The 21,849-nt window shown below is 33.4% G+C and overlaps 4 protein-coding genes across 16 annotated transcripts; 2 read left to right on the top strand and 2 right to left on the bottom strand.

Annotated features, from left to right (window-relative positions):
- The first annotated feature begins 1,711 nt into the window (after positions 1–1,711).
- Positions 1,712–2,642, top strand: LOC106617402 (short coiled-coil protein A). Its single transcript, XM_014234553.3, has 2 exons — positions 1,712–1,972; positions 2,026–2,642. Exons 1-2 carry the CDS (start codon positions 1,906–1,908, stop codon positions 2,364–2,366), a joined length of 408 nt encoding a protein of 135 aa, XP_014090028.1. The 5' UTR covers positions 1,712–1,905; the 3' UTR covers positions 2,367–2,642.
- A 182-nt stretch (positions 2,643–2,824) lies between these two features.
- Positions 2,825–5,746, bottom strand: Rat1 (5'-3' exoribonuclease 2 Rat1). Its single transcript, XM_014234615.3, has one exon. It carries the CDS (start codon positions 5,620–5,622, stop codon positions 2,977–2,979), a length of 2,646 nt encoding a protein of 881 aa, XP_014090090.2. The 5' UTR covers positions 5,623–5,746; the 3' UTR covers positions 2,825–2,976.
- A 298-nt stretch (positions 5,747–6,044) lies between these two features.
- LOC106617392 (cysteine-rich hydrophobic domain-containing protein 2) lies at positions 6,045–9,244 on the top strand. Of its 6 annotated transcripts, none has more exons than XM_014234541.3 (4): positions 6,045–6,271; positions 6,993–7,472; positions 8,103–8,313; positions 8,420–9,244. In XM_014234541.3, the coding sequence occupies exons 2-4, from the start codon at positions 7,357–7,359 to the stop codon at positions 8,585–8,587; spliced, it is 495 nt and encodes a 164-aa protein (XP_014090016.1). In that variant the 5' UTR covers positions 6,045–6,271; positions 6,993–7,356; the 3' UTR covers positions 8,588–9,244. The 6 variants fall into 6 exon arrangements, with proteins under 6 accessions (XP_014090016.1, XP_014090014.1, XP_036233624.1 ...); XM_014234539.3 differs by having other exon boundaries at positions 6,981–7,472; XM_036377731.2 differs by having other exon boundaries at positions 6,045–6,282.
- A 1,074-nt stretch (positions 9,245–10,318) lies between these two features.
- Positions 10,319–20,412, bottom strand: mrt (martik). 8 transcript variants are annotated; one of them, XM_070110926.1, is made up of 3 exons: positions 20,287–20,412; positions 12,513–13,330; positions 10,319–12,396 (listed from the first exon to the last, which is right to left on the bottom strand). In XM_070110926.1, the coding sequence occupies exons 2-3, from the start codon at positions 13,252–13,254 to the stop codon at positions 10,793–10,795; spliced, it is 2,346 nt and encodes a 781-aa protein (XP_069967027.1). In that variant the 5' UTR covers positions 13,255–13,330; positions 20,287–20,412; the 3' UTR covers positions 10,319–10,792. The 8 variants fall into 8 exon arrangements, with proteins under 8 accessions (XP_069967027.1, XP_069967028.1, XP_069967023.1 ...); XM_070110927.1 differs by having other exon boundaries at positions 12,513–13,306; positions 20,287–20,409; XM_070110922.1 differs by lacking the exon at positions 20,287–20,412 and adding an exon at positions 19,703–19,845.
- Between the last annotated feature and the right edge of the window lie 1,437 nt (positions 20,413–21,849).

The raw sequence follows: 21,849 nt of genomic DNA, 5'->3' as shown, positions 1-21,849 counted from the left end.
TTAGAAATTTATATTTTTTTATAATAAATAAATTACATATGTATGTATAGGATTAAGAGATGTTACAGAGGAACATACGTACATTTATGCATACATATGTATGCATGTATGTACTTGCGTGAGCATTTGTGTACACATATGTATGTACAAAGAAACGGCCCATAAAAGAAAATTTTCATTTTCAATTTGTGAAGTTTGGTGACATTGAGTCTCAAATATGGCACGCAAAGTCCATAATCTGTATTCACAAATACTTTATATTGACACCGTTGAACTCCTTCATCGAAATAGTAAAAAAAAATCGTATGATGATTAATAATTTACTTTCAAAAATGTTAAGCAGAATAAAATGAATAACAGTTTTTAAAATAGCTTAAGAGGTGGTAAAAAACAATATTACATAAATGTACATATACCTGTTCATATGCATATGAACGTAGTCATACGTACCTACTTATATAGTATATTACGAGAGTTATTTATACATATATATTATTAAGGTACATAATTTCATGTGTTCTAATTGCGTTTTATGCCAAGAGAAAAACAGGTAACGATTGATAGCAAATATGGTACATTTATATTATACACTTTGTCGCTATCTTTACATTCAACAAACAAGTAATTTCCACTTTCTTAGTGATATCACATTATTTGAAGACACATTGGATGTTTTACTTTGTTGGCTTTTATATTATAATAATGAACTTCGAACATTTGGATTAAAAGAGTTACATTTAACAGATCTATTATATATCTATATTAATATACTTTGTACATTTGCATGTTAATGAGTACGCAATGTTCAAAAGATGCAGCACAACGCAATATACAGAAACAGGACAAATACCACAACAAAACCACTAGACCCAGCAACAGCCAGAGGTATCTATGATAGGTATAGAAAACGCCTGGAGCGTTCCCACGAGTCGGGTCTACGTACCCGGAATGGACCCGGATTTTATTCGGTCAAGGACTGTCAACTCCGCAGAATTCTGCCGCTACAACAACAACAACAATTGGAGCGTTCTCGCGACAGTCGGGTCTACGTAACCGGAACGGACCCGGATTTTATCCGGCCAATAACTGTAAGCTCAACAGAATTCTGCCGCTACAACAACTGCAGCGAAAATTGTAAACATCACTTTGCTAAAAATAAAACAAATTCTGCTGATTTTAATGAGAAAAGTTGTTTAAAATATTTTAATTTGAATGAACTTGAATTTAATGAAATGCAGATATTGTTTGTTATTAACAATAATATAGGTCTAGCTAATAACAAATCGGTGCGCTGTGTTTAGAAAGTTTAATACAAATTAAATTGATATATCGAAAATATCTATTACCGAAAATAAAAGAAATGTAAAAAATATACATATATGTACATTAAACTTCATTAACTTCCGCGCCCTAGCGGAACACGCAATAATATCCGCCTATAATGCCTACGCTCGGAGCATACCATTGTATAAATCTAGGTTTATACAAAGAAAGAGACGTACTAATGGTATTAGAATATATTACTAAATACAAAACTATAATTCAAATTTGTATCTGTAATAAATTTGTCTTAACTACTTTTTTGTTCTTTAGTTTTAATTTTGCTAACTTTTCTTTTCTTCCCAATCTGTTTATGACAGTTTACTTTTTACTTTTCCGTCATTTCAGTAGCTTGAGCAACCCTGTTACTGTCAATCAAATAGAAGAGTTTGGTGTATATTATTGAAATAGTTGAAGATTGTGAATTTGATAATTTAATTACTATTTAATTAGAATATATATATATATATATATATATATATATATTTAGTAAAAGCTGCATTAACTAATTATTATTATTTCGTACGAGTTATAGTACGACAATTAAAAATTCGAAATTCAACATTCAATAACAATTTTAAAAGTATGTCACTAATCGATAAGTTACAAGAGCCTGATGACAACATCCCATTGGCCGATGAGGATACACAAGGTAATTACAATATGTAATTGTACGTGACAACCACTTATAATATTTTATTATAGTAATAATTAATGATGATGATCCACATCAACATATGCCAAATGGGCATTCGATGGATTCGCTCCGCTCGTCATTTACTAACCGCAGCTCCACTCCTGACTCATCACACAATTCATTAGAAGTAGATGTAAGTCCCGATGAGAAGGAAGAAAAAGCTCGCCTTATTACACAAGTATTGGAACTGCAAAATACTCTTGACGATCTTTCACAGCGTGTTGATTCTGTGAAGGAAGAAAATTTAAAATTACGTTCTGAGAATCAAGTGCTTGGACAATACATAGAAAATTTAATGTCAGCTTCCTCTGTATTCCAGTCAACAAGTCCAAATGCAAAGAAGAAGTAAAACATCAACAAAACTAATGGTAATCTCCTAAACGGTTCGATTAGGCTTAAAAAATATTTTTTTTTACATTGCTAAGTTGTAAATGTTCCGCTTTTGACGTTTAAATAATCTAGTGTAAATTCTATAAGTTTATTTCAATAGATTATCCTTACATTATTCATTAACTTTTAAAACAAAAAAGTTTCTTATCAATTTTATACATTTTTAGCGAACAGAACATAAAGCCGTGCACACATTCATTTCGCGATACCAAATAAAATGCCTTTATCTAAATAATGTGTTTTTTATTTTTTTAATAATATAAGAAAATGATTCCAGGTGTATTCCGACCAAAAGCATTTCGGATAATATTGGTTTTTCATTCAATATGTGTAATTTTGATTTTTCAGTATAGTAATCATTCTTTAAATCTTCATTACTGTGAGAAATGATTGATCTTTACGCTCAAAAGAAAAACATTGTTATCTTTATAATGGGCTCATATAAAATTCACCATATAATTTTATTTTATTTTATTTTTTTGTACATAATATCATATATACATATATTAATCAATTACCTTCTATAAATCTTTTTTCAAAATTAAGGAATACGATTATTTCTAAAATGCTTAAAATCTATTATTGGGTTGCCCATATGGATTATACCTCTGAAATCTATTGTTTTGATGTCCACCTCTAGGCGGGTTTTGTTGGTTATTTCTGTAATTATTACCACCAGAGAAGTTGTTTCCATGATTGTTCTGAAAATTGTTGTAACCAGATCTAGATTGAAAATTCTGTTGAGGATTTGGTCCTCGAGGATAATGTCCTCGATTGTTTCCACCCATGTTATAAGAGTTCCTTCCCAAACTGGCTTGAACCATTCTGTGTCCACCGGCACTTAAATGTCCAGTTGGTAGGTTTCTATTGAAACCAATAACTGGTCTATTGTGACCAGACTGGCCTTCTGGTCTAGAGTTTAAGACATTTGGTGGGTCTATTGCATTAGTAAGACGTATGGCAGGAAAAATAAAATCACTGTCATATTCTGGATCCCGAAAACGGAAGGTTATAATCTCGTTTGACATTATATTAGGTAAGCCATTTATTGGTGATGTCAATGTGCCTGAGATTTTTATATTATCTTCTGCTTCTAAAATACTTCCAGCCATTCTATCCAAAACCACCTTTATTTCTTTGTCCATAGAATTAAGTGATTTCAATTGATGTTTCATCCATTCAAATTTATTATGCAATTGTCCAATATATAAACGATTATCGCCTCTCTTATTTCGCCGGACTTCCTCCTCTGTTAATTTTTTATAAAAAGGCTCAAGAGCTTTAAAAAGCCGCCGCTCGTCAACAAAAGGAAGTAAAGCTACTCCTTGCCAAGCAAACTTTTTTCCATTTAAATCGATTTTAAAGTCCTCGGGATAAAAATCAATAATTGGTGAATCTGGATCAGACATTAATGTTGCCCATGGTTTTGGAACATGAGAAGAACTGGCGGCGGGAAATACCCCCATTAACTGTTCTAGTGGATTAAACGGTTTTGTACCCTTGTCAAAATTGGTCGATAAGCCAGTAATGTTCACGAAATCGGATGCAAATGGTGCGTAATGGTATGGAAAATACCAATCCCATGATGCACAACCTTGATAATAATATTTTAGAACCCAGCAAAGTCCGCGCACATATTGCAATGCAACGGAATATCGAAAGCCTTGATTATTAGTACCAACATCAAACTTCGATTCGTAATACCGATTTTTAAAACCAGCTTCGTACAATCTAACCTCGTCATTGTCATTTTCGTCAGAATCGTTATCAAGACCTGCTTCTGCAGCTGTCCTTTTAACGCCTTTATTATTTTGAGTTCTCAATTTTACAGCTTCTTCTTTATAGTTGAATGCTGGTTGTGAATTCGATGCACCTCGATTTACAGCAGTTGGTTGAAAAAATGAGGACACACTAAGGCTTTCAGCTTTATATTCATTTTCTCGCTGGCGTTTCTGTCTTGCCTTAAATATCTGCTCCCGTCGTTGTCTCTCTTTAAATATATTATCTTCAACATTACCCAAATCAGTTAGAATCATTTGAACACGTTGCAGATTGACTTCACCTGAATTCGTTAAATAACCCCCAGTCTTATATACACATTTTTTATACAATTCCACCAAGCGATCCACTGCGCCTTCCCTAATTTCAAGACTTGGTAAATGTGGTAAAAAGTCGTTTCCAACAAAGAAGCACATAAAAACCCAATCATCCAAAGCGCGCTCAAAATCATATTTAAATGGCAAATTTGGCATTTCTAAAGTCTTTTTAAGATATTCTCGAAGAACACTCAATCTTACAAAAATAAATCTAACTTCAGCGTTTATTGCAACGTCCGGCTTAAAGCTTTCATCTTTCGACCCACTTGCGTTTCCTAGTCCTACACATTTCTGCATTTCATGTCCATATTGTTTACATATCTCACATGGGCGAGGTTTGTTTGGTAAAAACTCTTCTCGTATAATTGTGAAATTCGGTTCATGAGTAGCAAGTCCTAACATAATCAAATCTGCATCTGCACCACAAAGCACATGTTGAGTATTGGCATCGTGATCTGGCTGAGCCCTTTGTTTACGAATATAGTCCATTATTTTGTGTTCACCTTCACCGGGGACATTCGCATCTGACAATACAACTTTTATTCCTTTCCAAGCTGGGTTTGTGTTCATACGGTCGTGGATATAATAATGTAAACACTTACTTAATCTGTCCATAAACGGTGTACCTGGTGTTATACAATTGGAATCGAAGTGTTCCTTGTCAGTTTTCTCAGGTGGAAGTATATATCCCTTGACTAAAAGTTCGTCTCTAATTTTTTGTATTTCCATTCGCTTTTCATTTGTTTCCTTAGCAGCTCTGAAACGCCGCGACCGCTGTTGATTCATTTTCGCCCTTGGCGCTACACCGTCAATTGCCATATATAATAATTTTCGTGGGCGAACAATGCCAAACAATCGATCAATACATTCAAATATTGCTACCATCATTTCATCCTCATTTTTTGGGGCTGGCTTGTCTTCAGGATGTGTGCATGGATGTATAATACCATTCATATCCAAATATAGATTATCAAACTCAACTCCATTAGGATTTGGGAGGGTAGCGTCTTCGTATATTGTTTCTCCGGTGTTCGGATCCAAATTCTTGTTTTCTACACAATCAACGATGACGCATGCATATTTTTTACTTAACCATCTAAAAAATGCTGGAACTCCCATTATGGTAAACTAAACTTGCAAACTTTCTTACAAATTGCTAAAACGAGGAATTTTAATTCTTAACCAAATAAGCGGACAACATGGACAATAGTAATTATCTATAGACACTATATTGTGAATAGCAATGCAATAATTCATTGCAGCTAACTTTTGGTTAAAGTGTTTGGTTGCAGCGTTGTTTTAGCTTTAAGTTTTTTATCGAATACAATTTTAAAAATTATTTGGGAAAAGTCATTAATTTTAAACACGTTAAATATAAATTATAATATAGCAATGTGTCAAATTTTGAAAAGTTCAAACCAAACGTAATTGGTAGTTAAAATTTTACCTAATAGAAGCAGAAAATATCTTATATTTAGGACCTTCGGTAACAATATGCAGTTCTCCAATGAATTATTTTTATGGATATGGCAAGGCTGGTATTGGTTATAAAACAAAAGGGATCAAAAATACAATTTTGCCATTGGTAGAGATTTGTTTTTAATTGTATTCGGAAAATTGTTATTAACAAATGAAGTGCAAAGCCAAATAAAAAGTACAGACATTAATAAGGAAACATTTTGTATTAATTGTACTGCAAATACTGTAGCAGCAGTGGATAAACAAATTATGTGAAGCTAATTTTGATGAATTGTGATAATTGCGAAAGGTTGTATCGAAGTATGTGGCAATTATATGAAAGTAATAAAAGGGATGTTAAATAGCATTCGTATAGTATTACATATAATTGTTGAATGTGGTATTACAACAGTGCAAATCAATATGCGATTAGTTTGAGTTCACATCAAGTTTGTGCTTTGTATAATTGAAAATAGTAAATAAGGTATAAGGTGATAATCGCATACATAGAAAGAATACTTTTGTATATCTCTTTAATTCGTTCACAGTAGTACAATGCAGTTGTGCATTTTCGACGTTTTCTTTTCCTGAATCTCGTCTTACTTTATGTTTTTGTTTGTGGCAGCTGTTCGCAACCCAAAGTGTTTGAAAAGTATCGATAGTCAACCCATTTATTTTTTCTATCGATAAAGCAAGATTTTATTTATAAAATATAATTCTATATAACAACGATTGGAAAAACCCTAAAGGAATTCAGATAAAAAATCAAATCAATAATTTGTTGTAAAATAGATACCACTATTCCTTAGTAGCATAATAGTCATTCAAATGATTCTTTCATCGATAATAAGGAGTGATTTCGATACTCCGAACAGCTGGTTGTATTAATGAATGATATTTGTTGAATGTATTTTTCTCATTGGTAATATCATTAAATATTATTAAATATATCTTTTATTGTCTTGTACCGTAAATTTTCAGTACTATTACTTATATTTTTTATCATAACTAAACTCCAGAATACGTTAAAGATTATCAGAAATCAGCAAAAAAACCTATAGTGAGATACCACGATATTTATTTAATGGAATATGCAATACAAACAAAAGTGCATTGAAATGAATTGCAGTTATTGTGGGATGCAAAGAGAAACACTATAACTTAGCTCTACTCGTAATAACAACAAAAACTATTCAAATTGAAATGGCATACAAAATCCTGGAAATGAATTAATGTAATATATTTGTTACTGATAAACATTGCTTGGCGGGTATAAGAGAAAATCAGTTGCAAACCAACTACAAATCATATATTCGCGAGTCTGTCAATACTTCGCAGTCATCCTTGACACTTAATTCTTTAGTATCTCGCTTTTGCTGGTCTTCTGAGTGGTCAATGGCTGACTTTGATGCAATATATGAAGATGAACAACTGGAGGAGCACTATGAAGATCAAATGGTTGCACCCGTCCCAGAACCAATCATCATTCGAGGTGCTGGCAACATGACAGTGTAAGTTCTATACAAATAATTAAAAAAGTACTTTTAGTTAAAGCACTGTCCATAACTATTAATTAATTACTTATTGATGTGAACATAAACAAATAATTTATTTATATTGTAATTACATATATTTGTTTTTCGTAACCTTCAGTAGTTTTATTTGTTCTGTTTATTTTGCTTGGGCATATGGTCATAGTTTGTTAGTTGTGAGGACAATCCAGTAATGTTATTTATTAATATTTGAAGGTCCCTCATAAGTGTTGTTGGGTTCTTTAAGTGCTACATGCTGGGTCTTCAATTCTCCAGACATTGCACTAGTCGTCTTGTATATCTAAATTGAATTAGATATTTTAATTCTTTATGTTGTTGTTGTAGTAACGCCAGAAAACATTCCTAAGGTAATTTCGAGGAATGGTGCTGAGTCGACAGTCCTTGGCCGGATAAAAATCCGGGTCCGTTCCGGTTACTTAGACCCGACTGTCTTTATACATGGGTGTTGTTATAACGCATTATTATTTTTACCAAAGTACTTGTTTAAAACAATGTAATAACATTTAGGTGAATATTTTTGTATATTTCAATTGTTAAACCATTTTTCTATAACCAAATATTAAAGTTTTGAAATATTTATAATTACAGATTTGGTTTGAGTAATCGTTTTAATACAGAATTTCCCTCGGGTCTAGTTTCGCGTGTTGCACCTGAAGAATTCAAAGCAACAATCGGACGTATTAACGGCATTTTAAAGAAAACATTACCGGTAAACGTGAAATGGCTATTCTGCGGCTGTGTATGCTGTTGTTGTACATTAGGTTGTTCTCTGTGGCCGGTCATTTGTTTGAGCAAACGGGTATGTATGATCACATATCACATAAAAATAATAAATTTACCTTAGCAATTTTATTATTGCTAATAATCAAAAATTAAATTATATTTATATATTTTTGTAATTCTAGACGCAAAACACACTTGATAAGCTTCTTGAATGGGAGAATAGCCATTTGTATCATAAACTAGGCCTACATTGGCGACTTCATAAGCAACAATGTGATTCAAATTCGATGATGGAGTATGTGCTGCGTATTGAATTTATACCGAAGACACCTATTTATCGTCCGGATTAAATAAATATGATTTAAAGATCGAAAATCCTTTTAAGCGGGGGTGGGGGGTTTTAAGTCGGCCATGGGCGTCATTATGCATATAGTTTGAAATAATTTTGAATAACTTTGGAAGGAACAATACAACTATAAATACTAATTAAAAACAATCGAAACTATTAGTTTGTATATATGAACTTATACGTATTATATACATATATGTACTTGCTAATAACTAATACATATATAGACGGTAGAAAAAAAACCGACAGCTGATATTGATTTGCCATCTGTGCGCAACTACTATAAATGCAGTTATTATGAAAGGAAATGCAAGGACAAGCTTGAAATTATTTTTGTTGCAAACTGTTTAAATGATATTTTGGGGTTGCTTTTATTTATCTGTTTTTTTTTTTTTTGCTTTCGTCCATATACATGTTGCTATGGTCACTTAGAAAAATATAGCAAAATAATTTCCCTTGAATGTTTATGGTATGTAAATGTGATGAAAATTATAATAAAACATTTTTAATTTAATTTTAATTTACAAGAATTTAAAGAAAACAACTAATATTAATTGAAAGCGTATGCTTCAATGAGAAAATTGTATTCGCTTAGAATTAAGTCACTTACGATTATTTAAAAAATGCTAATAAAGATTGTATATTTAAAAGAAATAAAGGTTTTTGTTTTCCCGCGTAACATGTGGTTGCATCTCCCTGCTTTTTTTACTTTGAGTTTGAAAAAATTATTTTAAAAAATGTTTGAATTATAATTAAAAGAAATTATATATTTTTATACTGGTATAAGATAGTATATCATTTTGTTTATTGGATTTTAATTTAAAACATGTACTAAATTATAACACTATTGTGCCAACAGGAATGAAAGAGTACTAACAAAAGACATTTCAGTGGGAAAATGCTAATAAACCAAAAAAATTCAAGGTAATAGATTTTAAAATTTGCCAGTATGTAGTTAGGTAAACTAATAAGTGCAGAATTGTTAACAAAACTGTTTATCTTATAGTTTAAATCAACATGGTTTTATATTTTTTTTCATATGGCTTATTTTAAATTGTATATTTATTAATTCTATACCTTGTTAAAAACGATGACTCGACTCTCCTTGTCAAATAAAACAGTTTTCCACACAAGGACTTGCGTTTGATCGATCAGTTTGTATGGCAGCTATATCGTAAAGTGGTCCGATAACTGCGTTTCCGATAAATGAGCAGCTTCTTGTGGAGAAAAGTATGTGTACAAAATTGCAGATCGGATATCTCAAAAACGTGAGGGACTAATTCATATATATACAGTCGACTAACAGACAGAGGAACATGGCTGAATCGATTCAGCTCATTACGCTGAATATTTACTTATATACATCCGTCATAGGGCCTCTGACGTTTCCTTATGGGTGTTACAAGCTTCGTAGTAAACTTAATATACTTTATTCAAGGTATAGAGACATAAAATTACAGATAGGATCAAAATCGTCATTTGTTGGACAACATCCCTGAGAGACAGTTATCGATTAATTCACTGGTTAATTACACTAGAGTGGCACAGTTCGTTAATCTCTTTCATAGTATGTACATACGTGTTGATTTCCACGCTAATTCTTTCAATGTAATGCAGTTTGGGTGTTCGTGACCTCCTGGGATATAACAAAAAGGGCTTCAGCGGAAATGCGGTAAGCTAATGAAAAAATTAATAATTTCGCTCAATATGTACATTAAATTTAGAGTAAAACTTTGTTTAACAATTTTCATAAATTTCGTTTCATTTATTTACACCTTTACTTTAAAATAAATATTTTTGAATCATTCAGAAAATATATTTCAAATGAAATATGCTTGAATATATAGCATTATTTTAATCTATTTCAAATTAAATTAAAGTTCATCTAAACATAAATTATTTTATGCTTATATATTATCAAGTCTTCGTGCGGCTTTGGAATGTTGCGCAATGGATTATATTATTTTGTTTACGATGAAAATACAGTAATTAATTGAAGTCATATCGAACTTAATGCATTAATCTACTATTTGATCACATGTTATGCACAAAAATATTACGAGGCACCAAAGTCTTGAAAATAGCTTTTTACCTGCAACATTTTTGTTTTAGGGAATACGTACAAGCGTTTTCACGCTGGAATGTGCATTTCTCTTAAATCCTTATTAAATGTTTAATTTATTTGAACTCTCCTATTTTAATTCTATTAGCCAAGTATTTGTATGGGATCGGAAGTAATGTTATTTTTTTCACCGCATTTCATTTCTTCTAGCGTGTCCTGCGCTTCACTTGGTTTTTGCATCATACCACGAGTGGCATTATCTTGCAAATACTCGCTTACATCATACTCGTATTGATTTTGTTCGTCGTCCTCATCGTCGTCCTCAGTCAACTCCAGTTGTGCGTGTATATTTCTCATTAGTACTTTCACGTCTTTTTTACTCTCCTCTAATACTCCTTTATGTTCTATTTTTGCTTTGTTTACACCGTTGAGTAGAACCTTCACATTTTCCCCAGAACGAGCTTGCATTTGTCGTGTATGTACTTTTCTATTACTCGTAAACTGTTTCTGGACCTGTTTATCCAGCCTCTTTTTACGCTTTTCCAACTTTACAGCGCTTCCCAAGAGTTCTTTGCTCATCTGTTGAAACTGGTGAGCTTGTTCCTTGAATGCTTGCATTAGCAGCGCATCTTGATGCATTTGAAATTCGTGTTCCTCACGGGCTAGTTTCATTTGACGCTTGAAAAATTCGTTGATTGCCTCTCGTTGCATTTGACGTAACGAAATAGCCATATCTTGCAATACTTTCGTATATCCTTGGTTCCGCTCGGTATTATCTGGTGAAGGCTGATCTCCCCCATGTTGCGGATGTGTTTGATATATAGAATTGTCTTCCTCATTTGAGCTGTCATTAAGTCCATCGTCGTTGAATTGACTATTAAATTCCAAATTTGCTTGTCGCGATGTGGACTTTGTAAGCGTTTCGGGTGCGCGGTTAACACGCTTTGGCGGCAATGCATTCATGAGTGATGCCTTTAAACGTCGCTTTCGTGCTTCGATCTGTTGAACTTGTTGTTGCTGTGCCTGCTGACTGGTTGACGGTCCATCTGGGAAGCCGTAAAATGGTTGCGGCGCTCGGTGTTCATGTGGCGCTACTGGTGCTACATTAAGGTCGGGCATTACAACTTCTGGTTGTCGTATGTAAGGGTTTACGGAAGTTTGATGTCCTGGAGTTGTTATCGTGACTGTCTGTGGATTCATATTGGCTAGTTTCCGTGTAAATGTCAAAACGTTGTTCCCGGAGTTGCCTTTGCCATTAATAGCATATGTGCCACTACTATAGGCACTACTAAGCCGTAATGTATGTGATGTTGGATTCATGGTAAGTGGTGGTGGTGGCAAATTCGCGTTTGAATCGGTCGTAATCTCGCTGGACGGTATCTTAGCGAAGCGAGCTATGCGTAGCGGAGGTAACGGCGTTGAACTTGATGTGTTTGCAGCTTCCGGCTGTGTTTGGGATGCAGTTATGTTTGCTTTAGGGGTACTGGTAACATTTGGTGTTGATGTGGTAGTGGTTGTGTTGATGGTGGTTGAAGGGCGTGTAGAGCGTCGGCTTAATATCATTATTTCTGGTATAGTTTGCCGTTGAGGCTGTTGATGTTTTGGCTGCTCTTCGGATGGTACCTGCGGAGCCGGTGATGTCGATACTGACGGTGCATCGTCCTCTTCTGTTGCTTCCTGTTTAACTTCGGTTTGGAACTGTATGCTGGCAGTTGAATCCTTTTCCTTAACATTTAAGCATTCATAACCTGTATTGAGACAGATAGATCTTTATATAAGTTAAATGTTCATCTTAAAATAATACGGCAGTAATATTAAATTTAAATTGAAAACTACAGCCACTATAAAGTATATATGTACACACCTGTATCAGCCGGTTCTTGCTTAACAAGTCCCAAACGAAAACCAAATATGGGATGTGCCAGACCATTCTCTTCGTCTGATTCGGGACCAACAACACGACCATCCAATGAACTTTTACCCCCGACACTATAGCCTCCTTCAACTCCAGATATAACCAACTTGCTTTCACTACCATTACTACAATTAATTGCTATGGCGCCATTTGAATCGTCACCATCGAGTGATGTTGTTGAGTTTCCACAGTCACTGGTCGAACGCCCTGAGCAGCTGCTATTGGCATTCTGCAGCATTTTGTGCAATTCCTCATAGATCGGTTGAGGTATCATTTTCGGTATTATGCCATTGCGACGAGATGTCGTGTAAGTCGATTTGAGAAATTTCCACTTGGTCCAAATTTGTACATGTGATTTCTTTCGGAAGCCGCGTAAATTCATTATCCTCTCCACTTTACGAAATACTAGATCGCTTTTTATAGTTTTAACGCTAAGCAATTCGAGTGCTTTTATTTCTTGCATAATAATCAACATTTCCATGATTTCATTGGTGCGCCAGAGATTTCGAGGCATGGTGTTGGTGTTCTGTATGGGCGTAAGTAAGGCATCCACGTCGCCTACAATGCCGGTGGCGGTCGCTGCCGTATTTAATAATTGATTAATGTGTTGTTGTTGGTGTTGCATGCTTAATGTTATGCTCATGTCTGGATTATAACCGTTAAGGTGATATTGTAGTCTTGGCATAAGCATTTATGAGCTGTTTTAATAATCACCCGAAAGCGAGGCGTTTGGTTGGCGCGGACTGAAAAACGATAAGAGAGAGGCACTGTCTTATGATTATTAATAATAATTTAATTATTAAGTTAAGTTAGCTTATACTGGCTGGCTGCTAAGCCGTACATAGACCTACAAGTCCTTTGTAATGCCAGATGGAGGTTCAGTTTAATACGAGCTGAAGTTAACGTCGTACATGATGTCAACGCTTTTTGTGAAGTTAAATATAGACTTGATATCTAATTCTGCATGACCCTAAGGTTTTCCATCTCACCCTGGTCGGTCTGTCAGTCCTATACTATATTTTCTGTATATAATATTTCAAGTATATTTATTATAGCTCGGCCGAACCGAATTCTATCCTACAATATTATACATGTACTGTGGATTTAACATTTCAAAAAATCCATTTAGGTACTACAACCGAGTACATTGTGGGAAATGTTGATCATTTCGATAAATGTGAATTTGGGTCGAGTAAAGTTACCCTTTATCAGATATTTACTAAACATGGAAACATTAAGTAAAACTTCTTATAAAAGACACCTAAGCACAAAAAATTATTGCCTTTATGACGCCACCACTGATTGTTCCTCTGCCTCGGCTAACAAGGTATCAGAGTGGAACCCTGGCTGTCGTAATATTTTTGAAATCTAATGTGGAAAATATCATGTATACCGTAACATCGACGACAAGTCGAAATATATTCTGTCAATAAATAAACTCTGCACCTCCGGTGATATTTATGTTGTTATTACAAAACAGGCAATTTCAACTATTTTAACTTTGCAACACAGCACAGTCTTGCCAAGAAGTGCTCATTGAACATTGTAGACAATCAACTAAAGTTTTTTTGTCGTTTTTGATCATGTTCTCCTTAAATAAGCATACATCTTGAGAAACATTCTGTGAAAGATTGATGGAGAGATAGGTTCTAAGAGATCGGTTGAATTAGATGCGATGCCCGAATATATGGAGACTGAATAGATCTGAAGCTTTACAAAGTTATACCAGTAGAAAATACAAAAAAAAAGTGGAAAGCTCCTTTGGTCTGGAGAGGTTATGTGGAGAAGAGCTAGGCTATAATTTTTGTAATATTGCTAATTAGCGGGAATAAAGGAAGCACTGTATTGCTTTTGTGGCTAAAACAGCAATCGAGAAAAAGCTTATTGATATATTGAAAAGTAGCTCAGAGAATAATAAACACCAAGACTGGAGAATGCGGTTGTACATAAGAAAAGGGGTAATGTCCGTACATTCTAATTATTTTTTCAGGACAATAAGTCAAATGAGCATGGGCACCTTTGAAATCAGTATTAAGAAACCAAGAAAAGTAATTAACGTTAATTAGGTCTATAACTAACTCGATTAAGTATTCATTGTTTCAGTATTCGGAACATGTTTTGGAAAGCTGCTGTCCTTGTGCGTCATTCATCTAAAAAAGGGTATTTGCGGGGAGCTCTTTATTACTTTAATATAAAGCAAACCGAGTCAACATATTGTATTTTATTGGAAATTTATAGTGAACATGCTCTACCTGAGCGAACGTGCCAAAAGTGGTGGCTATGACAACGATAAACGTAAAAAATCATATGTGAAACCTGGACAAACAGTCAAATTAACGACAAAGCTGAATATCCATGACCCTAAGGTAATGCTCTATATTTGTTGGGATCAGTAGGGCGTGCTGTATTATGACCTTCTAAAACCGGATGAAATCTTCAATGAGGAACGCTACCGACAACAATTCATCAAATTGAAGGGACCAATTGCCGAAAAACGTCCGACAGTAGAGCAGGCTATCAAAAATTTGCTCGATTAATTCTTGGCGCCATGCCGGTGTCGTCCTTTAGGGATGTAATCCACAAATTGCCAGAATGATAGGAAAATGTTATAGCTTCAAATGGGCAATACTTTGAATAGTGCACATGTTTTTTCTTAAAAAACGTTAAAATTTTAAAAAATGTCTAATAATTTCATAACAAAAACTATGTATGTTTTGTGTAGTCTATTATACACATTGTTATTTTCAATTTGTTTTTATAAAAATGCGAAGTGATTTATGGTAAAGTGTCTAAAATACCTTTAAAATTTCAATTTATGGCATTACCAGTTTTTTTAAAGTTATTTTAGTGGTGTTAGCAGAAATAATCCCGTTTTTACACCAGAATATATAACTTACATATGTCACAACGACGACGTTATACTGTAAAGCCGTTAGGTGACAAAAAATGTACATAGGTATGTATGTATATCTTACCGTATATTATACAGACTTTCAAAAAAATAATTTAATTAACGGTATAAATAGTTGTTGGTAGTAAAAATATGGGAATATTTATATGGCAAATAAAAATACTTGTGTACGTACATATGTATGTATATATTTTGTTATATTAATGTAATTGGATAAATTATATGTAAGTATATGTATGTAAGTATGTATGCATATATGAAAAATTAAACCCAATGGGACATAATCAAACATACCAGCAACATCATTTCAAATCTGCAACTATTTGCTTCCCTACGCTTCAACGTTTCGAATGCTCTGTCGCTATGAACGGTAATGGGAGTACAGATGACAAACTTGCGAGAGCGTAAACAAATGAAAAAAGCACGTACTGCAGCGAATGGCGGTAGGTTCTGTAGGTCGATGTTAAACGAACGCTCTCAATTTAAATTTCTTGATAAAATATTTCAATACTGAATTAACAAACACAAACAAGAACTGTGTATAAGCGCTGTAATGTAAGTAAACGATGCAAGATTTCTGATAACACGGTAGTAGTGGAAAGGCGCTTTCCTCTAATTTCAAATCGTACGGAACAAAGCTATTGTCATCCACCACACCGACAGACCGGTATACTGACGAACCGATTTAAGGGATTCCAATTCACAGCTGTAGCTTTTGGCAGCAACAACAAGAGAGCAGTAAATCGACAGCGACGACGTAACTTTAGTAACTATCGAAATGCAAATTCTGCCGCAACGGAATTTCTAATTCTGCGTCATGCCATTTTGGGCGATTTTTGAAATTATACCAAATCCCATATTAAACTGTATAACAAATAGTTACTACTATTTTTTTTGTTTACTATGGAAATAATTTTTATTTAACTGATTTTAGTAGTAAGCAAAGTGTTTTTGAAAATTTTTTAATTTACATGCTTATGTGTATGTGCTTGTAACTTTTTGCTACGCTCTCTTTTGTGGATACACTATACCCGCTGCTGTTATGAAAATTTCGAAAACCAACCGCACCAAGCGAACCAACGAGAATGACTGAAAAACTGAATTTACGAACTCGAATAACCAACTCGCCACATTGGCTTTAGCCGTTGTCTGCTTGCGGTGGGTTGTTCGTCGGTAAACGTCGTCAACGGCGTGATTTCAATACGGCTACCATAAAAAGCGTCGAGTATCACAGATCCGCCACTATTCAATTTCGTATTCATATCTACGTTTTTGTATTTACTACGAGTATTGACATATGGTGGTACATAAGTATGTAGGTATATAAAAATTTTACTTTGGAGTATGTTTGCCCATCCCAGCTTTAGGTTTGCTTTCGAATCGGATTTGAGTTGTGTATTTGAATCTGTTTCTCAATACAAAAAATTACACACAAACTTGCACATAAGTTGGGGTTTTTGAAAAGCTTTTTTGTTCTGGTTATGTTACAACTTACATACCATATACTTACACACACATATACATATGTATGTTTGTGACTTTGTGAGTAATAATTTGTATATAATGTATTATCAAGTATTCCCAACATTTTGATACAAAGTTTGCCTGCTCTGCTTTACTTTTGATTGCATCTGAATATTTGTTTTACTTGCTTTTCATCATTAGTGTTTTTTCTTGTCGTTATACCTTGATTTGTTTTTCAGTTCGTATTCGGGTGTGCACTCGTCACATTCGAAACGAAAGAGCGTAGATACGAATAATCGCAACTTTAGCGAGTAGATATCCAGTGAAGTGTTTTTGTTTCCTCACTGACATATTTCAGCACACAGTGTACCAGCATTGTAGAAAAACATTTCGAAAACTCGGCTGTCAGGCTTGTTGCTATCACATTCTCACTGGATTTCATACACCAACACACACTTGTTTGAATGCTGGCGCATTGAGTGGAATGCTCATTCCAACCACCTTTTGATTTGATTCTCAAACCATTCCATCGCTACCACGTGATGATGATAGATTTCAATTCAAAGCGCAACCCAGCACACCATTAATTTGATAAAAAAAAAGAACAAACAATCAAAGAAATTTAAATATGACAAAAATCGATCATAAATACATAGAAGTTTGTTTAAAAACGTACAAATGAGGAATTCATCATCTACTACGGTTTTTAATAATGTTAGACATAAGAAAGATTTTCGATAGTGTATGTCACGAGTTAAACTCCGAAAAATAATTTATAATTTGCAAAATACTGATTTCATTCTCACCTGGCTGTACATAAAACTGGTAGTTCAGGGCTGAAGTAAACTATCATAGAAAAATCTAGTTGAATCGAGTAATAGTTCGTTCTAGTATTAACTAAATAAAGGTTTATAATAATGACTGAAAATGTATACACGAATGCATATTACCATGGTTACTCTTTTCTTATTTAATTAACATAGAAACTCAAAAATATTCTGCTAGTTTGTACATACCCAGTCATAAATTTGTGTAAGTATGTATGTACATATGTATGTGTCATATATAATATATACATATGCGAACTATTAAAACAATAACGTTGTAGAAGAAGTCACTTAAAAAACAAACTAAACAAAGTAAATAAGATGTATCCGAATATATGATATGAACAAAGTTCGTGTTTTCGAACTGTTTTTGTAATTTCGAATTTACCAAAACCATACACACATATACATATTGGCTTCGAATTCGGAATTCGATTACTTACTCGAAAATAACGCTTTTACAAAATTAGGTTACTTGAAGGGGATGAGGTTGGCTGATTTTGAGTGGAAGTAATGAGAGAACTTGCAGTAATGTTTAATTGAATATGTACGGAAATAATTGTACCTATACATGCCCAGAAGAGAAACTTTTAGACACTGAAGTAGTTTTGTAAGTGTGTATGTTGTACATACATATGTCACAATGCGTTGCACAATTCTGGTTTTCTATGAAGCGTTTATTTTTTCCGGTATATTATCTTTCTTAACTACCAAAATACTACTAAATTCAATGATAACACATCATAGATTTACTTCTTCAAACCTTACTGTTCCCTTAAAATATGTGAATGTAGTAGCTTAAGCCAAATATTTATAAATATGCTTATCTATCGTTCGCTCATCGTTCTTACTGAAGCTGTCAGTTACACGGATTGACGAGGCAATTCTTGGCTTCACACTCTTGGAAATTGTTAAGCGCTCGCAGTTTCAAAAATCACCGGTTTTTGTACATACAAATCTCGTTAATTTAGTATCGTGTTACATTATGGTGGTAGGTAATGCCATAATTTGTGAAAGAAGTATAAAATTAATAAAAAAAATCGCAATGAAGTGAAATTGGATGACATTTTCTTTAGTGAAAGAAAAACAGTTACATATCAACTAATGATTATATAAAACTTGCTTTGGAAATAATTTATGTAGTTACATTGAGAGAGAAATAGCGAAAGGAAAGAAAATAAGAAAAGGATATATTAATATTAGACGGTTACATTTTAGAACCCTAAAAATATATTTGAAATATCGATATAAAATTTTAGTATATTAAAAGTATAGACTATCGAAATATTACAAAAAAAATACTATTATATTTTTCAATAGTTTTTTTAAAAGTATAGACCATCGAAATATGAACAAATATATTTTTGCAAATTTCACACTAGCTGTGCCCCTTTAGTATGGTGAACCGCTGGCTTAAAATTTTTTTGATATATTTGCGTATATTTAAAAGTATTAAAACTTTAATAATTTAACTGTAATTGTATTGATTTGACTAATGGCATGAAATAATATAACCCGTTATATTTCAAATTAATGTTAAATACCTAGCTCTGGCAACTTTATTAATAAAAGAGTTGGAAGCGACTCAAGCAGATCTTCCCAACCACTGAACAAATGAGACTCTGTAAGATGACGCTCAGGTAAATGTATTATTTTGACGTAGATACATACATATGAATGTACAAGTATGTACGAGTATGTATGGCACATACACCAGCTGAGAGCAGTAAGGTCGGATTTGTATGATAGATAAAGCAAATAAAAATAACAATGTGCTTTACTCAGAACATTGAGAACAGGTAGATATGTAAGAGTTTGCCAACTTCTGAGTAATTACAAAGAGAATTGCGCAAATAGAAAGAAAGTATGCGTACCTAGCACAGATGGAAATGGACTTACAAGTGTTTAGAATGGAAAAAGAGGAAAAGCAAACTTACCGGTCGTTCGCTCTCTAAAGTTGAAGATGCAAAAAGGAACAAAAATTTCAAAATAATCAAAGGTGTTGCAGTAACATGCAGTTTCTGCTTTTGTTGCGGATGATGCTGTTGCTGTGGCGTTCTAACTACGAGCAAGTTGAGTGAGGCAGGTTAGGAATCGCGATTGGTTAGGCAATTGGTATGCTGCACGCACACTTACACAAATATATGTACTGTTAAATATAATATAGTAGAAAGTTCGATTAAGTGTTAGATTTTTTAAAAATTTTGTAAAACGTACAACGCACATACATACAGAAATTATTAGTTCAAACTTCGGAAAACAACCTAATTCAATTGTGTCTAATCTTTTCAAATGATAAATACTTTTCTTATCAACTACAAGCAACTGATAACTGCAAGATAACGAAACACAAAAAACAAAAGTTTTGTTTTTTAATATATATTTAATTAAAATTTTTATCGTTCAAAAAACTAAAATGAACCGTTAATAAATGAAGAGCAACTATGTTTTGTAAAATCAGTTGCCAAATGAATATATGTATGTGTGTGTACCATAAATTCTAATAATCTGCGAACTTTACTTTTATATATTACTAGAAAATATCGGTGAGAACACAATGGCCAATCAAGCAACCGTCTTAGAGCTCCGAATGTAAAAATTGCAAAAGAGTTTGCACGCAAAACACATCTCTCGAGTTAGAATCGCGAGTCGAAACTGATTTTGGAATGGAAAACTGGCCAGTCTTGCAGTGAAATTACGAAAATGCGCTGAAAACAATCGTAAGCGTCAGTACTTGATACGCGCCACGACAACAGCTCTTCTGCTCGACAAGCAACTTTTTATATTTATTAATTGTTTTTTATTATTTCATACACTTATACACACACACACACGCACACATGGCATGAATGTATATATGTATATGTATGTGTTGCTGTGTTGAAGCCGGCACATATACACCGCCAACCGCCCCATTGTTCGAAAATGTCATACGAATGCTTTGAAGTAGCAAGTAAGCGCCAGCAGCCGATACGAAAACGATACGAAAATACGAAGCAGTTGTTGGGAAATTGTATATGGTAAGAAAAATGTTATTAACGACGCTGCCATTGCACAGTGGGGTCATAATATTGAGCTATTTATCGGTTTGCCTGTAATAAAACCACAAATATTTGCACAGTAGTTTTGAAATCTTTCAGTGAACGTGTCCTTGATTCTGGGAGCACTTATTTTAACTAAACAATATTATGGCGAAAGTCTCTGAATAATCGAATGCTTTTTGGTAACAGTGGTTTGTCGTTGGTTTTCATGGCTGACATTGTATTTGATATTCAAGCTGCTCTCAAGATTTAGAATGTCAGATTCATATTAGTCAAATTTCTATAAAAGAATTCGTTGTAGTGTTCACAATGGTTGATATCTCGATTATTATATATTTTCAAATAAAAGTTGCAGCTTTTCGCGTCATCCTCCATTTCTGTATTGATTTTGCATTTACAAATGTTTTTTCTATAATTTATAAGCTTCTGCCGCTCATATACAAGTACAAGTGCAAATGTAGTCAATCGCTTATAATTATAAATAATAACGGGAGAGTTTTTCAAGTTCTTATCGGCCAATCTGAAATAGTTAGAATTTCAAGTAACTGTAAAGATGTAATGCTCAGGTAATTTGTTTTTAAAGAAATTGTTGCTAGTGGGATAAATTCAAATAAACGTTAGCTAAGATAATGAGCTTACTGCTTATCAAATAATAATAATGACGACTTTATAAATATAATATTAAAAAAGTGTACATCAATTTTTAATAAAAAAACTCCATGCGATAAAGTTGACGATTCAACAAGAGCCAGGTGTCAACTGTCAGTCACGATTTTTACAAAAGCGACAATTTCTCTAAAATTTGAACTTTCCATGAAACTTTAAGAGGTCTAATCTAATATTTCAAAATACCAAATTCCATATTATTAAAAACAAAAAAATTACAATAAATTACAGCATTTGTTCATTAATAAACGTAAATACATATGTATAAAAGTGATTTGGAGAGCTTTTAAAAAGTTTTCAATACAGTTGTTCGGCGTTTGGTTCTGCTTATTAGCTTTTGAAAATAAAATGTGTAAAGTTATTAAATTACCTTTTAT

The sequence above is a fragment of the Bactrocera oleae genome, chromosome 2 (genome assembly GCF_042242935.1).
Source record: "Bactrocera oleae isolate idBacOlea1 chromosome 2, idBacOlea1, whole genome shotgun sequence".
Classification (NCBI taxonomy): domain Eukaryota; kingdom Metazoa; phylum Arthropoda; class Insecta; order Diptera; family Tephritidae; genus Bactrocera; species Bactrocera oleae.
The sequence above is the reverse complement of the archived record's forward strand: the minus strand, read 5'-3'. Positions and strand labels throughout refer to the sequence as shown.

Coding starts and splice junctions, on each gene's coding strand:
- LOC106617402 (XM_014234553.3), top strand. CDS start 1,906: ATGTCACTAATCGATAAGTTACAAGAGCCTGATGACAACATCCCATTG. Junction 1,973..2,025: donor GGCCGATGAGGATACACAAG/GTAATTACAATA, acceptor ATTTTATTATAG/TAATAATTAATGATGATGAT.
- Rat1 (XM_014234615.3), bottom strand. CDS start 5,622: ATGGGAGTTCCAGCATTTTTTAGATGGTTAAGTAAAAAATATGCATGC.
- LOC106617392 (XM_014234541.3), top strand. CDS start 7,357: ATGGCTGACTTTGATGCAATATATGAAGATGAACAACTGGAGGAGCAC. Junction 7,473..8,102: donor GGTGCTGGCAACATGACAGT/GTAAGTTCTATA, acceptor TTATAATTACAG/ATTTGGTTTGAGTAATCGTT. Junction 8,314..8,419: donor TCATTTGTTTGAGCAAACGG/GTATGTATGATC, acceptor TTGTAATTCTAG/ACGCAAAACACACTTGATAA.
- mrt (XM_070110926.1), bottom strand. CDS start 13,254: ATGCTTATGCCAAGACTACAATATCACCTTAACGGTTATAATCCAGAC. Junction 12,397..12,512: donor GCAAGAACCGGCTGATACAG/GTGTGTACATAT, acceptor GTCTCAATACAG/GTTATGAATGCTTAAATGTT.